The 16,090-nt window shown below is 55.4% G+C and overlaps 1 protein-coding gene across 1 annotated transcript in view; it reads right to left on the bottom strand.

Annotated features, from left to right (window-relative positions):
- Positions 1-12,912, bottom strand: part of KCNK3 (potassium two pore domain channel subfamily K member 3) — a 37,757-nt gene extending 24,845 nt beyond the window's left edge. Inside the window, exon 1 of the mRNA XM_082743676.1 lies at positions 12,453-12,912. Coding sequence (XP_082599802.1) covers positions 12,453-12,735 — 283 coding nt within the window. The 5' untranslated portion in view covers positions 12,736-12,912. The remainder of the gene's footprint in view (positions 1-12,452) is intronic.
- Positions 12,913-16,090: the final 3,178 nt, after the last annotated feature.

The following is a 16,090-nucleotide window of genomic DNA, read 5'->3' as shown; positions in this document are numbered from 1 at the left end:
TGCCAAGCCGAGCCCCAGTTCTGCATGAGCCTGCCGGTGTCAACACCCTGACCTCACCCCTTTCTGGCCAAGGCTGAGGAAGATGCACACCATGACCTTCAGCTGGTCCGCGTGTGCTCTGCCACAGGTAATCACGTGATGTCCCATACACATTTTGAGATATTAAACCATGGTGGGGACCCAGGGGCTAACCGCTGCCCCTCAGTGATTGAGCAGGGCACTGGTCTAGGCAGGATGTCAAAAGTCGGTCCATGAGCAGGACTTCAGCTCTCAGGGCCCCAGGGGCCTCTGAGCTAGCCTCGGGCCAGGATGGCAGGACTGGCCTCCCATGGACTCAGCCTGGGCCAGCTCAGGTCTAGAGGCATCCCAGGCAGAAGGGTGTCTGCGGCCTCTCTCCAGGGCACCCACACCCCGTAAGACAGCGCTGGCTGGAGTCAACCTGCTCTCAGACCCCGGCTGCCTCCCACACCCCACCCACGACTACCGTGGGAGCTGCCAGCCGGGGGTGCCGCCCTTTCCGGTGGGAGGCTCCGGCATTCCAGCTGTCCCAGGGGCTGCGCCAGTGGACTTGCTGTTGCTGATAAGCGGGACCTTGGCCACGGTCAGAAACGCTCTCTTTCCGAAAGGGGTGACTTGGAGGTCCTGTACAGAGCTCTATTCTTGGGACTGGACACAGAGGAAGTCCCTCCAGGGCTCAACCAGAATGGGGTGAAGCGGGGACAAGACTATAATCCTGGGTAGTGTGCTTCTTAGGAGGGGCTGGAAGCAGAGGCCAGGAGGAGGTCCAACAGAGACCATCGGAGCTGTAAGGGACCTAGACACACCAGCCCAGTCTCTCGAAGGGCAGGTGGGGGATGAGACCTACTATAGGTCTCCCACGAAGGTAAGAGCTGAGAAACGGTGGAGGGGATCATGTGTCCCACTTTCCTTAGCTCAGCGGCAGTAAGCTGAGTCATTAGTCATGGCTCTGAGAAAGGACACACAGCCCACCTCTGTGAATCTGGTGGTTGACCCTGAGGGACAGGCAGGGGACCTCGGGGCCTTTATGGTGTTAGGGAAGATGAGTGCTTCCAACTCTGGGGCTCTGAGCTGGGCATGACGCCCAAGGGGAGGGCTGCAACTGAATTTGGGTCCAGGTTTCTCTCTCTCTGGCCCTGCCTGGAGAGGGATCAAAAACCAAGAGCTGCCCCAGAGGGTCTTACCCTGTCGCACCTTCCCCATGGAAAACCCGTGATGCAGGGTCATATTGAAGAGGGAGTCACCTGGCTCAGCCGGACCAAAGGCCCCTAATTTGTTCCCAGGATGTTCACATGGCTGAGGGGTCTCGCGGAGGCTGACCTCCTTCCCTGGGGTCAAAAGCAGTCTGAGACCTAAAGCTCTGAAGATGAAACCTGTTCCTAGGGCCCCACTGAGACTCTCAGTCTCCTTTACCTGGAGGCGTGGGGGGCACGGCCCCTTCTCCCACGGAAATCCGCTGACTCCTGCTCTGTCTACCACCTGGCTCACCCCAGCAGCTTTGGTTTATGAACTCCAAAGATTTTTTTCCTTAGGTGCCCCTCAAATGACTCCTAAGTACCAAGGAAACCCAGAAAGAAAACACTAGCCCCTGGCTGGCAAGCCCAGAATGCGGATTCTAACAAGCCCTCTCCTCCTCCGTGCTTCCCAAGCCAGCTGCAGGTCCCCTTCCCCTAGGGAATGTTTAAAACTTACAGGCCTCTGGGCCTCTAAGGCCCAGTGAATGGAGTCCTAGGGCCAGGTCCTGACACCCATAGCTCTGGCTCCAAGCAGTGGCTGGTACTGGGACAAGTGTCCTACTCGGGAGCTCAGGGGCCATCTTACCTGTCCCTCCGCACATGGCGGAGCAGATGACTTGCCCGAGTTGCCCCTGACAAAGCCCCCTCTCTTACTCACTAGCCACTCCTAAGAACCATCACTGTGTTCTCATTTTTAGGCTTGGGTTCCCATCCTGTTCAGAAAGATGGCATTGATAACTGCGGGAGACTAAGACCACCCTGTGACAACTGTCCCCATACAGTGCTGCCCCTTCTGCCCTCCATAGGCTGACACGCTCTTCCGCAATGCCCCTACACCCGTGCCATGGGAATAACCCACTTTGGCCACTGTCTAGGAGGCAAGGGCATCCGAGTTCCATGGGGAGGTCATGAGTTAGGTTTGGAGGGTCCTGAGTTGACTCCTGCTCCCACATCATCACCTTGGGATCGCTGGAAGTGACCTGATTTCTTTCGCTCTCTGGTTTCTTCGTTGGCAAAGTAGGAGGAATGATACCTATGCCTCAGGGTTACCAGAAGCCTTGGAAGAGACACTGTGTGACCAAATGCTTTATAAGCCAAGGACTGTGCGAGCTTTACACTCCCCGTTCTGCCTCTTGCCAGCAGTCGGCCTTTGGGTGTGTTCCCTAAGCTCTCTGAGCCTCAGGGTCCTTGTCTGTAAGATGGGCATTACAGTAGTGCCACTGTGACTGTGGCCATGAGGACTGAATAAGGTGATGTATGTAATAAGCTCTGCCCAGAGAAACCTCCTTGGGCTCCTAACCAGGGAAACTGAGGCCGGCTCTGTGGGGAGAGGCTGCTCTATGTCAGGTCTAAGATCTGGACGAACAGCCAGCCCAGGACAGGGCCCTCTGGTGCAGCAATCTCAGGCTCGCTCCTGCCTGCAGCTGCTAGTCCCCAAGGTCCTGGGGAGCTCCTCTGCACAAGCAGGAGGCCTGGGGCTGTCCCAGAGGAGAGGGCCACTTCCTGCCTAAGTGCCTGGCATAGTTCTCTCCGGGCTGCTCTGCTGGGGCCTGACAGTCTGGGTCCCTGGAGAGAGCCCCCAGACAGTCCTGCGGCTGGCGGGCTGGAATGTGCCTCTCCGGATGTTTCTGAGATGGTTATTTCTACATTGGGGCTATGGTCAGGAGGCCCTACACATTCTTGAACCGGGACACTGAGTCCGTGCCAAGCTGCGAAGCCTCGAGCAGAGATGAAGGGTCTGAGAGCTGGGGTCTGGGGTTGTCCATGCAGGAAATATCTACACCGTGTCTTGCGACAGTGTTGCCTGGTTCAGTTCAGTGCTGCCACCGGGGCTCCTGCCTACCATCCACAAACCTGGGTTCGCTCTGGTCTCCAGAGTGGTCTTGTGGCCGAGAACAGGAAGTGTGGGAGGAAAAGCTCCCCCTGGGGGCTGAGGTCTTCTGGGTGACCAAGGCAAGGGTGAAGGGAGACAGTCAGGATTCAGGTTCATCCCCCTCTGGTTCAACTGGAATCCCAGGGGGCACCCACTGGTTCAGCTGGGGTGATGAGGACACCCCCAAGGGTTCAACCAAGGTCATGGAGGCACCTGCTATTGGACTGAAGTGATCCATTGGTTCAACCATGGTCATGGGGGCACCCGTGGGTCAGGGGATCCAGGCAGGAGGGCGCAGGGTGGGGGCGCACTTCCCTCCTCCAGCACCTGAGCAATCAGGTCCACCCACCAGAGTCCAGAAGTCTGCCCCTCTACGGGTCCTCCTCGACCCCTGCCACTTTCCTTGGACACACTCATGCCCCTCAGCCTGCCCCATGCTGTTCCCTCTTCGAGAAAGTTCTCACTGCCCATCATCACCTACTAGAGTCCCCACTCCTCATTCGAGCTCTCTTGGGGGCTACCTGCCCCAGGAAGACTTCTCAGACCCCTACTTGGAACATCTACTGGGATTTACTATAAATAACATTCAACTGTGGTTTCTGGATTCCACTGAACCAGAGTCTCCATGGGGAAGGAGGTGGGTCTTCGTTTTCTATTCTTTCCATGCCAAGTATAGTGCCTCGTACTCAGGAGATCTAAATGATTTTTGAGGCGCTAGCGTGGGGCTCCCTCTTTGGGTCCTTGGACTCACCAGGCTGCCCCCTTGAGGAGCAAGAAATCAAAACATCTCAGAGTTGGAAAGAATCTTAAAAGCCATTTATTGTAGCCCCCAGTCTGATATATGGGTAGTGTGATGATCTTTTTGACATATCAGCTTGGCTAGGTTAAAGCCCTTAGTTATTAATCAAACACTAATTTAGGGGTTGGTGTGCAGCATTTTGTAGATGTAATGGAAGTCCATAATCAGCTGACTTTGAGTAAAGGAGATTATTTTATATTATCTTAGATAATCTGAGTGGGCCTGATTTAATCATTTGAAAGGTCTTAAGAGCCAAGCTGAAGGTTCCCTGAAGAGGAAATTCCGCTTGTGAACGGCAACTTCAGCCCATGCTAGAAAGAATTCCAGCTTCCTGATGGTCTACTCTTTGGATCCCAGAATTGCCTACCAGCCACTACTATCACATAAGCCAAGCCTTTGTAATACGTCTCTTAATACAGCTCTCCTATTGATTTTGTTTCTCTGATTGAACCCCAATGGGTACAGGTATCCTCTGCAGCTTGCCCACCCTATGTCTTCTTGTATGCTTCGTGTGATGGGGAGCTTTCCACCTCTCAAGGCAGCACAGTCCATCTTTGGTCAGCTTCACCCCTAACTAAAGTTCTCCTTATTTTCAACTTGATTAAGTCTTTCTGTGGACTTGACCCACTGCTGCTGCTTCAACCCCTTGGGCCCAACCAGCCCAAGGCTGGTTCTTCAATCTTGCAATAACCCAGCAGATATTTGAAGGCACCATGCGTGCTCTCCACGCCTGTCCCTGCCAAGTGTCGTTCATGCGACACACTGTTCCCTTCCTCTGACTGTTCCCTAGTTTGTTGATGACCCTCTTAAAGTCTGGTGTTCCCCCTGCCAGCTACATTCCACACCACTGCTGGCAACTGAGTGGATGCATCTAGTGGTCAAAGGACCACCAGTTTGGAGACCCCCTGGGCCTTTGGTGTCTGGATCCCAGCCCATGGGAAGCTGGGGGCGCCTCTTGAAGGAAGAAGTGAGCCTCTTCTAATGGTGACTAGAGGCTGCACTGCCTCCTTGGGACTTGGGGGTGGAAGCCAGTTTTCCACTCGGACCTTTCATCTCTGGGACACCCCTTCTCCATGGACCCGAGGAGCTTCCCTGGCAGATGGGAGAGGAATGGAGGACATTTGAGGACAGCAGAGACCCATTTGTGGGCTTCGCCATGGGGAAAGCCCTTTTTCACTGGTCTCTCCCTGCCCCCCCACCCACATGATCACACAGCCTGTGCCTCACCTAGCCTCCACTTCCCACTTCCTGTGGGGCCAGCCACAGCCCCCTCTAGCCTCAGAGTCAGGATCCACCAGCTCTGAGGCTGCTAGCTCTCATAGTCCACAACCGGATTGATTCCTAGGGACTTTTCCAGCTCTACACATTCTCATTTTTAAAACCACAGTCCACTTCTCAAGTTGATTCCCCAAAGTCAGGTCTCCACGCTATTCCAAGTGTGGACTAGGAATCAACAGCATCAGTGCCCCTGGGGGCTTGCTAGAAATGCAGAATCTCCGGCCTCACCCCAGACCTCCTGATTCAGAATCTGCATTTAAACCAGATCGACCCCATCCTTGCCTGCACAACAGTATTTGCAAAGCATCAATGTCCCCGCATTGCTGAGTGGGACTTGTTCCCTTCGCCTGAGCAACATCTCTGTTGCTGGAAGACTAAGGCCTGCCACGGAAGTGTCTGCTCCTCTCACAAGTTCAGGGGCAGCAGAAGAGAGAGAGAGAGAGAGCCGAAAGGATTTGTCTAAGAGGAGAGAAAGAACCCTGTTTCTAGCTCCCAGGCCAGGCTCCTGCTTTGAATTGCCAGCAGCCACGTGCCCCCTCACAAAGGGGTCCTTTATGTCACTGAAGGAAGGAGGGGAAACAGGAGCAGCGAGGAGTCTGCTTTTGCGGAGGGGGAGGGTGGGAGCTAGGTCCCAGCCTGGCAGGGATCCCAGGAGGCCACAGGACCAGGAGGACTGGAGTGGATTGCTCTAGATGGCCGGCCGCTGAGGCCGGCTCTGGAAAATGGGCAGGGGAAGGTGTTGACTTGTGGCCGCAGCTTGGGATGGGGTGAGGGGTGGGTCCCCAGGAGCTGCCTGGGAACTGCCTTAGCCAGGGGCAGTTTCTGGACAATGAGGAAGTACGGACAAGCTGGGAGGCGGTGGCATCATTGGGACCCTTGACTGCTCTCTCCACAAATACCTCTCTAAAGGTATTTGTCAGGTAGCTCTCTGCCAACCAGTGGCTAACGGGGGGGTCAGGAGGAGACCCAGGGCTAGCGGAGCAAGCCATCTCTTCCTTAAGAGCCTGTGGGGGCGGGGGGGGGGTGCCCAAGAACACCAAGGGAGTTGTCAGTAAACAGGGCTTCAAGGCCAGCTCGGAGAAGAACCGTTAAGTATAGCCTTGATCATGCCCTTTCTCTGATCTGAATTTTCCCTTCCACTCTCTAAAATCAGAGGGTCGGAGCTAAAATTCTGATTTCTCTTTGGGCAAAAGACTCTTGAAGGCGAGAGATCCTGACGCGGAGGCCACAGCTGAGTGTCCTGCGTGCACCCTGGTTACGCCATCCAGCATCATTTGTGACATTCATATGGAAGGGATGGCAGGGACTCCATGGGGGTGGGGGGAAGGGGAGGAGGGGCATGGCTCTGTGAAAAGATACTCCCTACAGCCCTGGGTGGAAACCCTGGCACAATCTTTCTTTATTTGTAGGGTCCTGGGCCAATTTTCAAACTCCTCCGAGCTCCCCTTCCCTTGATGGTGGCAGAATGAGAAGGCCAGCCCTCCCAGGGCAGCAGTGAGACTGCAGGCTGTGAGGAGCGCCCCTGACACCCAGCAATGTGTAATAGACAACACATCAGTTTCCTGCGTCCAAGACAGGGGTGGGGTGTGAGGGGGTGTCTGTCTGGGTCTCTGATAATGCTCTCCGTCAGAGCTGGGTCTCTTCCCTTCCTGCTGTGACTGCAGGGAAATCACTTCTACATTTTTTTTTTTATTGCAAAATCAACTCACAGATTCACCGTTTGTGTCGCCAGCTGAAAGCTGTTTATAGTGGTGATTTGCACTACACTCGTCTGTGCTTGTTTATGTTTTCTTCGAAAATACTTATTGTGTTTGTTCTGTCCCTGCTCTGACCAGGCGTGTGTCTTCTATTTCTGGTCCTCTTCTCGCCCCCACTCCCTCCGTGTCTCCACCCCCCAAATCGTGATGCATGGGAACTGGACATGTAGGTAGGAGGCATGACAGTCAGAAGGACCTCTCATCAAATACGGACTCTTTGTAGATGAGGAAACTGAGGGTCACAGAGGACCAGCAACTGAGCTAAGTGGAGCTGGAACTCTTGCCTCCTTGCTCCAATCCAGTGTGGGTTCTCCTACCAATGTGGACCTCACTGTCCTTGACCAGTTTCCTGCAGGGAGAGGGAGCATTGCCCCTCAGCCTGGATCTCAGGCAGACTCCAGGCATGGGTAGGATCTGGAAAGCCTGGGTTAGGGGAATGGTATTAGGAGAATACAGAGAAGGGTGTGGCAGCCTCTGGTCCCCAACCCCACCATCCCCCACCTATTAGGAGGGAGCAGAGATCTCCATGGTCTCCGTAATCCTTGGGAAATGGAGAAGTTCCCTTCTGTGGGGGAGTAATAGTAATAATGCATGAACAATAATGTTAATTACACTGATCATTGCTGATATTGCTGATATGAAATACGGACTCTGTACCAGGCACTTCCTTTCTATTGTCCATTTCATCCTGGGAAGCAGATATTATTCTCCCCATTTTGCAAATGACAAAACAAGCTCAGAGACACTAAGCAACTTGTCCAAGATCAAATAACTAGTGGTGGGGGCCTGGGGGAGATGAGTGGAGAGGTGGGTTGAGAGATGAACCCAGACACTCCAGCTTCTAAGCCAGAGCCTCCCTCCCTAGACACCACAGAGAAGGCTTGTGTGTCAAAGCAGAGGGGTGGCCTGTGGGCACGGAGGAAGGAGAAGCTGACCAAGAGTGGGCAGTAGAACTGTTCTAGGCTGGTTGTCCCTCCACTCCACCTCAGCAAGTCAACAGAGGACAGGGAACAGTGGAGTAAAAAGCAACCAGAGGTCTTGGTGCTAAGAGAGATGGTGGGTGGTGAGGGGAACAGGCTAGGGGGATGGAGAGAACTCCAGTGGGGTCACCCAGAGGCCTCGGTTCTAATCAGGGTTGTGCTCGCCACTTGCTGTGTGACTTTGGCAAGTCACTCCCCTCTCTGGGTGTTTGAATGGTTGCTGATGTCTCCCTTCACTCTTCTATTTGAGGACACTGGGATGTATTGGGTGACAGGTCACTCCTGTACTTTTCTCCTTCTTGGAAAGATGTAAAAAGTGCAGGTTCCTTCCTGAACTGACTTCTTGATTTCACAATCTAAGGACTCCCGGGCCACGTGGTGGGTGATGGGAGACTGTGCTCCGCAGAGAACAGGCCGGGAGCTGAGGAGAGAGCAGAACAGAAGGTTTTCTTTCCCAGCTCCATCAGCTAATCAATCACCCAGCCTCTTGTTGCCTTAGAGCCCCAAGGATTACAGGGGCCCTCATGGGAGAACAGCACCTGTGAGTCTGTGGCTATCTCGGGTAGGGCCTGGTGCTGGGCACAGCTCTGCCACGTGGTCTGGGTTGGTCAGGGGCCAGGGTGTGGGGGAGGGGAGCTGCAAGCTGGCGAAAGCATGCTGGAGGGAGAGGTTCTCTCCTGGGAAGGGCTTTGCCTGGGTGACAAGACAAGCCTTGGCTCCTTGGTCAAGGGTCTGGGCTGAGTTCTTGAAGAGGAGAAAAAAACTGGCAGGAAAGCTAGGGCATGGGAGTCAAAGAGGCTCCGTTGAATCTGGGCAATGCTATGCGTTCAAGTCACAAGGTCAGGGGTGAGTCATTTGCACGTAGACCCTTAAGTTCCTCTGCAGAAAAATGGGGGTAATAAGTCCCCTCTTAAGGGGTTGGCGAGAGAATTGAATGAGAGCATATAGAGAGCCTGACAAAAAGTAGCCCACAAATGGTGGCTGCTAGTGTTACTGTTGCTGTCCCTGCTGTTCACAATAATAACAAGAGACATCCCGAACAAGTGGAAGGAGCGGAGGCCTGGGAGTCAGGTTTGGCTAAGCCTTAGCTGTGTGATTCCTGTCACCTCTCTGGTTCCTTATCTGTAAGAGGAGGGGGCGGCTCTGGCTGATCTGGAGCCCCTCCCAGCTCTGACAGCCTCTGGGCTATGAATAGATGAGGCTGGGGCCCCGGAGGAGTTTAATGACTCAACAGTCAGAGAGGTTAAGCTTTCCCAGAAAAGAGTTTCCATTTGCGTTTGATGAACTTAGGGCACAACAAAGGAAGGGTTTCCTGGCTGGGAGGCCAGGGATGAGGGAACTGGAGGAATCCTTGCAGCCCATGGAGACTGTGACTAACCAGGTGAATGACTAACTCAGACCCTGCTGACCCTCAACCAATCAGGGCTACCCGAGAGCACCCTGCGAGCTGGCATCACTGAGCACGTCCTGGCCATGCCAATTTTAGCTGGCTCTGGGCTTCACAGCATATGGAGGCAGAAGACGCAGCCAAGAGAGCGGCAGGGAAAGAGCACTGGGCTTGGAGTCAGAAGACCCAGCTTGAGGCTCTAACTTTGCTGCTCACCAGCTACATGACTTTGGGGGAGTCCCCTTCCCTCCTTTCGCTCCATGCCTTCATCTGTGCAACAGAGCTAACAATACCCGCCCTAGCAACTTTCCAAGCAGTGAAAGCTGAGAATCAGGAGGTGCTAACATTTTTCTATCCCAATGTGAGTCCCGGTGCCTCAGGAGACCTGTTGGGGTCCCCAGAGGGTCCAGGTGGATAGAGGCTGTTGCCTCTGGGTTTTGGGTCCCCATCAGTTTCATACAAGGCCCCTTCTGGCCATCTGATCACAACACAGGCAAGCTTGTCTTAGAGCAGAGCCCTTGTGGACATTTCCAGCCAGATGGTGTAGCCAGAGAGAGAGGTGACAAAAAGCCAGGGCTGGTTGGGTGGGGCAGGAAGTGGGCAGTGCCTTTCTGGGGCCCCCACAGAACTCAGGTGGTGCTTCGATGTGGTCTTTCCTCTTGCCCAGCGTTATAGCAATAAATATCACCAGAACAGCATTCTGTCTGCTTCTATCCCCAGCTGTTAACATCTGTCTGGGTAAGGACTACACGCACTTCGGAAAACGGCAGGGACAGAGGGGCCAGGATGATACCTTTTCATTTCTGCACCCCTTCAGCCCCCTCAGCAGCATTCTCTGAGTGCTCATGTGGGCCGCCGGGTCCTGTGCCAGCGCTGGGAGGACAGAGATGGGAACCTCAGGGCCCTGCCCACGCAGAGGTTAATTGCAGGGTGGTTAAAGAGACAAAACACATCCCCTAAAATGTAAATAACCATGTAAGAAAGCCTACACCGTGTCACCCTGGCAGTACCAACAGTGCATCCTGCACTTGTCTAGAGCGGTGGCCTTGTATGGTCTGGGAGACTTCAAGGAGGAAGTGGGATTTGAGCTGGACCTGGAAGGCTAGCTTGGACAAGACAAAGAGAAGACAGAGAAAAAGGTGTGCCCGATGGGCACACTTAAGGTGTTCTCAGGAGACAGTACGGCTGCAGTGGAGGGATCATGTCAGTAAGAAGTGAGAAATGAAGTCGGAGATAAAGTTAGAGCCAGCGATGAGGGTCATTAAAATTTGAGATAAAGAGCACGGACCAGATTCCACGGGTCGCTGGAAGCCATTGAGGGCTTCTGAGAGGGTATTGGTATGGTCAGAGCTGCACACTGGGGAGATTCTTTCTGGCAGGGTTGTCTGCAGGGAGCTTGTTCCATGGGGAATAAGGCTGGAGGCAAGGTCGTTTGGGAAGTTACTGTGGAGCTAGGGACCATGGGACTGAGAAAGCGGACACATAATCAGAGGCACCACTTGTGGGAAGAGGAAGGGAGAGGACCTAACTCGCTGTTCAGTGCTCCTGAAACCCTGGCAGGTGGCAGGGAAGTGGGAGAGAGGGGCTACTTTCTGGGAAGGTCTGAGTCTGACTATTCTGCCCTAAACACCAGAGTCAACAGGACCCAGAGGTGCCCCCATTTGGGCCACATCCACTCCTGGGGCCCTTTTCTCTTCTTCTAAGAGGGGAATCCAGAGACTACATAGCAGAGTTCTCCCTGAACCCCAGAGAGGAGTGGAGCCTTGGGCCAAAGTCCTGCAGTGCGTAGACTGCAGGAACAGTGCCCAGTCCTGCCTTTTACCCCCTCAACCTCTGTGGACTCCCAGGAAAACACTGCCATCTTGTCATGGGCTATGCCAAGTGGCGATGAGCCCCCGGGAGCTCAGCCAAGGCAAGGAGAGGGACCAGAGAGAGAAGAAATGGGAAAGATGGAGGCCTGGAGGCATCCCAATGGGCTTTGGGGGAAGGTGGGCTGGGAGCGTGCCAGCCCTGGGCAGAAGGCTTGAGATCATTTTAGCCAACACTTCATGGTCTGGAAGTGAGCTCGAGACCCAGACAGGAGAAGGGACTCGCCCAAGGTCATATAGTGGGAAAAATGATGGAGCTGGGCTGGAATCAGAGTCTTGGGAGCCGGGAGGAGTTTACTCCTATCTGGACACTTCCAAATAGACTGGAGATTCCGGAGCATCCATTTGTGTGCTTTGTGTGTGTGTGTGCCTGTGTCTGCCCTGTGTGTGCTTGTGTGTGTGTACTTGTGTGTATGTGTTCCTGTGCCTATCTTGTGAGAGAGTCTGGGTGTGTGTGTGGCCTGCCGCACCGCTGTTTGGAGAAGGGAACTGAGGCCATTCCTGCGGGGTGACTGTTTTTTCCCAGGACAGCAGAGAAGGCAGACAGAGCTGGATCTGGCTTCCAGCACCAAATCTGCTGCCCTAAGAAAATTAAAGGCACTGGCTGGCTGTGCCCAAACTCTGGGAGCTGGACACACACACACACACACACACACGCACACACACATACACACGCGTGCGCGCGTGCGTGTACACACACACACACACACACACACTCCAAGCAGCACTCACAGAGGCAGTTAGAGGGTGTTTTAAGCACCCAGAGTAAGCAGGAGTACCATGGAGTGCCAGAGTACCTGCATCCACACGTCTCCCTGGAGCCCCAGCCGGTGTAGACACGCCAAGGTGCGGAAGCCCATCTGCCAGGGACACGGAGTCGCGAGCTCCCCGCCGTTCTACACTCAGCTCTCTGCTCCAGGGCCTGGCCCGGCCACACCCCTCCTCCCCGGCCTCCGCCGGTGGTTCCTGCCCCTCTCACACACTTCAGAGTCCCCTGAGGCCCTCGCGCAGCCTGGCAGGGACAAGTTAGGGCTGGCCCGGCCGGAGAGTCAGGTCCGGAGCCAGGAATCGACGCCTCCCCCGAGTCCTGTCCCCGCCAAGCAGACAAACCAGGCAGAACTCGGGTTTCTGGCAGCGGGGGGTTCGGCGCCTAGACCCTCTCGGGAGGGGATCCCTTCAGCCCCGGCCGGCTCGGGACTACCCCGGGACGCGGCGCCCAACCCCCGGGTCCCCGCCCCCCCGCCGGCGAGTAGTTACCGATGGTGGTGATGACGGTGATGGCGAAGTAGAAGGAGCCGGCGAAGCGCCACTGCACGCCGGCCTTGTGCGGCTTGAGGCGCAGCACGACGCGCTCGAGCTCCTCGTAGCCGCCCTGGCTGAGGTTGTAGCGCGCCCGCAGCTCCTGCTGCCGCAGCTCCAGCCGCTGCCGCTCGATCATCTCGGGCTCCGACTCGAGCGCGTCGAAGACCGCGGCGCCCACCAGCAGGTAGGTGAAGGTGCACACGATGAGCGCCAACGTGCGCACGTTCTGCCGCTTCATCGTCCCGCCGGAGCCGCCGCCGGCCCCCCGGCGCCCCCGGCCCGCGCCCCGGCCCCGGCCGCCGCTGCTGCTGCCCCGGAGGCGGCCTGGGGCATGGCTGCGCTCGCCGCTCCCCAAGCCGGGCACCCGCTCCGCGCCCCGGGGCCGCCGCCGCCAACGCCGCCGCTGCCGCCGCCGCGGAGCTGTCCCTTCAGCACCACCCACCGCCCTCCTCCGCCCGGCCCCGCTCCCGCCCCCCGCCCCCCGCCCGCTGGCCGCCTCCTCCCGCCAGCCCTCCCGCCCAGCCAAATAAGGACTGGGGAGACGCGCCGAGGGAGGGAGGGGGGGGGGGCCTGGCGGAGAGGGAGGAGGGGGAGCGAGCGGGAGAGCGGCGGAGAGACCGGGCAGGACCGAAGGAGAGAGACCCAGGGAAAGAGATAACTAGACAGAGAATCGCCTGTAACTACAGAGAAAGAGAGAAAAAGAGGCAGAGGGGGGTGTGACAGATAAGGAGATAAAGCCAGAGGTAGACTCACAGGCACAGAAAAAGAAGCGGCAGGCAGAAAAATACAGAGCGAGAGAGGCAGAGAGCGAAAGATGGAAACAGAAAGAGCGACAGAGACAGGGAGACCTGGGTTGCTAGAGATAAACTGACGACGGAAAAAGAAAAGCAAGGAAGGGAAAAAGGAGCAGGCAGAGCGAGCCCTCCCCCCTCCCCGCCTCCGCCCCCTCCCCCCATCTCCACCGAAATCCACAGCATTTTTTCACTGGAAGGGACCTTGGGTCTTGCTGTCCTGCCCTGTATTATGTCCATGGGGGAAACTGAGGTGCAGAGAGGTCAAGTGACATGCAGACACACGGTGAACTAGTGCCAGCACCCGGACTCAGCCATGCTTCCCTCAGCCCAGGCCACACCCCCCCTCCCAGCACCAGTCTTAGAAACAGCAGGGCACAGCTGTGGACCTGGGCAGGCCAGGGCCCACACCCAAGGGAAAGCCCTGTTCTCATGAAATGTGACCCTTCCCAGGTCAGCACGGCTTCTGGAACTGGCTGAGAAAGCCCAGGCTGGCAGCCGAAGCCAGTAGTACTGAATCCTATGCTCCCCTCCTCTCTTCCTCCTGGGCTGTGGCGCTCTCTTGACTTCCCCAGCCCCAGCCCCGCACCAGTGGTCCAGGCTGGGCTGCCGGAGATAATGCAGGGCCCCAACAGGGGAGCATCCCAACAGGACAGGGATCCAGCTGAAAAAAGGCAGGTGTGGCCCAGACCAGGAGGCTGGCTGAAAGACTGGGGGGAAGCAGGAAGCCTCTCTGTGCCTCAGTTTCTTCTTTTGTCAACATGGTGGCAGTGGTGGTGAGGAGGGGCGGGCCGTGGGACCTCAGAGGAGGCGTCGCTGCCCCTTTCAGCCTCTCCTTATCTCCTCGATGAGGTGCCATCACAGAGGATCCCACAGGCCTTGTTTAGCTCCAGACAGGGATGGGCTGAGTAAGCAGAATGATCGGAATGCAAATCCCACTGCCAAGGAGGGTCAGAAAGTGGTTTATGGGACCCTGGCATGGGCCACGAGGAAAGACAGGGAGGAGGCCCCAGGGCCCCTGATGGAGGGTAGGTGGAGAACGCAGCCCATCCAGAAACAGGAGAATCCTCTGCCCACGGCCTCGCCCAACCCAGCACGGCCAGGCATTTCAGTGCCTCTCGAGAAATACCACCAACCCCACTGCCTCTTTCAGCCATTCGTTCGGAGAGAATGTACCAGTCCTCTGCTGTGTGCCAGGCTAGGCAGGTTACATTTATTATTTCCAGTCTTACCAAAACCCTGAAAGGTATGTAGAGGTCTGCCCATTTTAGAGACAGAGAAACTGAGACGAAAGGCAGTGCAGAGAACTGTCCAAGATCGTTCAGCTGGAAGAACCTTCAGTCTGCCTTCTAAACAAACCCATTCTCTTCTCCATAATGACTCCTGGAGCCTTAGTTTTTTGTTTGTTTGCTTTTTGTTTGTTTGTTTGTTTGTTTGTTTTCACCTGTAAATGGAGTAGCTAATTATACTAGAGTCTTTGATCTGATACAAACTTTCTGCACCCTTGGCCATGAACTCAGCCTACAGCAGGCCCTCCCCCTCTGGCATTGCCTGGCTTTGTGGAAGACAAGCGCTGCCTTTCCTGGCTTCCCAGAGGTGAGGGCGCAAGTTAGGTTCTGTCCTCCTGGCCACAATTGCCCCCCAAGCCAGTTTCCCCAAAGCCCATCTAAATGAGCAAGGCTCAACTGGTCTGGTTTTCAGTGTGAAGGACTGTGTGTCCAGGGTCTGCTCACTTCTGGCTGTCAGGCCAGACTGCTGTGCAGATGAAAGGTGATATTATGAGTGAAAGAGCTTTGGAAAAAGGAAAAAGCTCTCTTTAGGGGCAGGGCATTTATTATTAATTATGGTGAAACTTGTTCTCACAGCATTCAGAACTAGAAGGACCTTTAAAGACCAGCTAACCTGACCCTTTCGTGTTACAGATGAGGAAACTGAGGCCCAGAGGAGAGGAAGGGGGTTGCTCAAAGCCACAAATGTAGTGAAGGGGGGGCCAAGACTTATGTCCCATGGCTGGGGTCTCTCCTGTAGCCCCCATATGTATGGGATCAAGACACCTGCTGCCAGGGGAGCATAGGAGGTCCCCAGTGTCCATGGAGCCCAGGAAGTCAGCTTAGGTCTACTCTCCTGTCCCTTCTACCTTTCTTCTCTTCAGGAAGGGGGACTGGCTGGGGCAGGGGGAACCAGGCCAGTGCCAGTCTAGGTTTCTGAGTAGGCCCTGGGTCCTGCAGGCAGGAGTCCCATCAGCTCACCCCTGACCTGTGTGGGATAGTGCCAAAGATCTAGAAGCTTATCTCACCCCCTTCTGTCCAGGACTCCTGGGACCTGCATGTACATCCTCTCATGGGGTTGCCTCATTCTCTGCCCAGAGTCACATATCAGAAAGCACCTCTATGAATCATGTATTTATAAATGATAAAATCTGCTCAGCTATGACTTTTCCATGTTCTATTATTTTCAATCCCTTGGTGACTCCAGTGGATGATGCCTTGGGCCAATTAGAAAGAGCTGATTTACACGCCTCTAATCATGATACTGGCCGGCCTCCTGTGTGATCAATTTCTGAAATCTGATCCAGTATAGAGAACATGGGGTGGAGAGTTGGGGGGCCTGGGCTGGGGTCTTGTCTCTTCCACCTGCTTCCTGTGGGACTCGGGCCAGTCACTCCTTCTCCCTGGGCTTTGGTTTGTACATCCATAAATGGAGTGGTTTGGACGGGACGTGTCTATGCTCCCTTCATTTATAACATCCCATGACCTTCCTGGACTGCTTCTGCTTCCTTAGTTCTTTCAAGAATCAGGGGCA

Source organism: Mustela nivalis (assembly GCF_964662115.1).
Source record: "Mustela nivalis genome assembly, chromosome: 8".
Lineage (NCBI taxonomy): Eukaryota > Metazoa > Chordata > Mammalia > Carnivora > Mustelidae > Mustela > Mustela nivalis.
The sequence above is the reverse complement of the archived record's forward strand: the minus strand, read 5'-3'. Positions and strand labels throughout refer to the sequence as shown.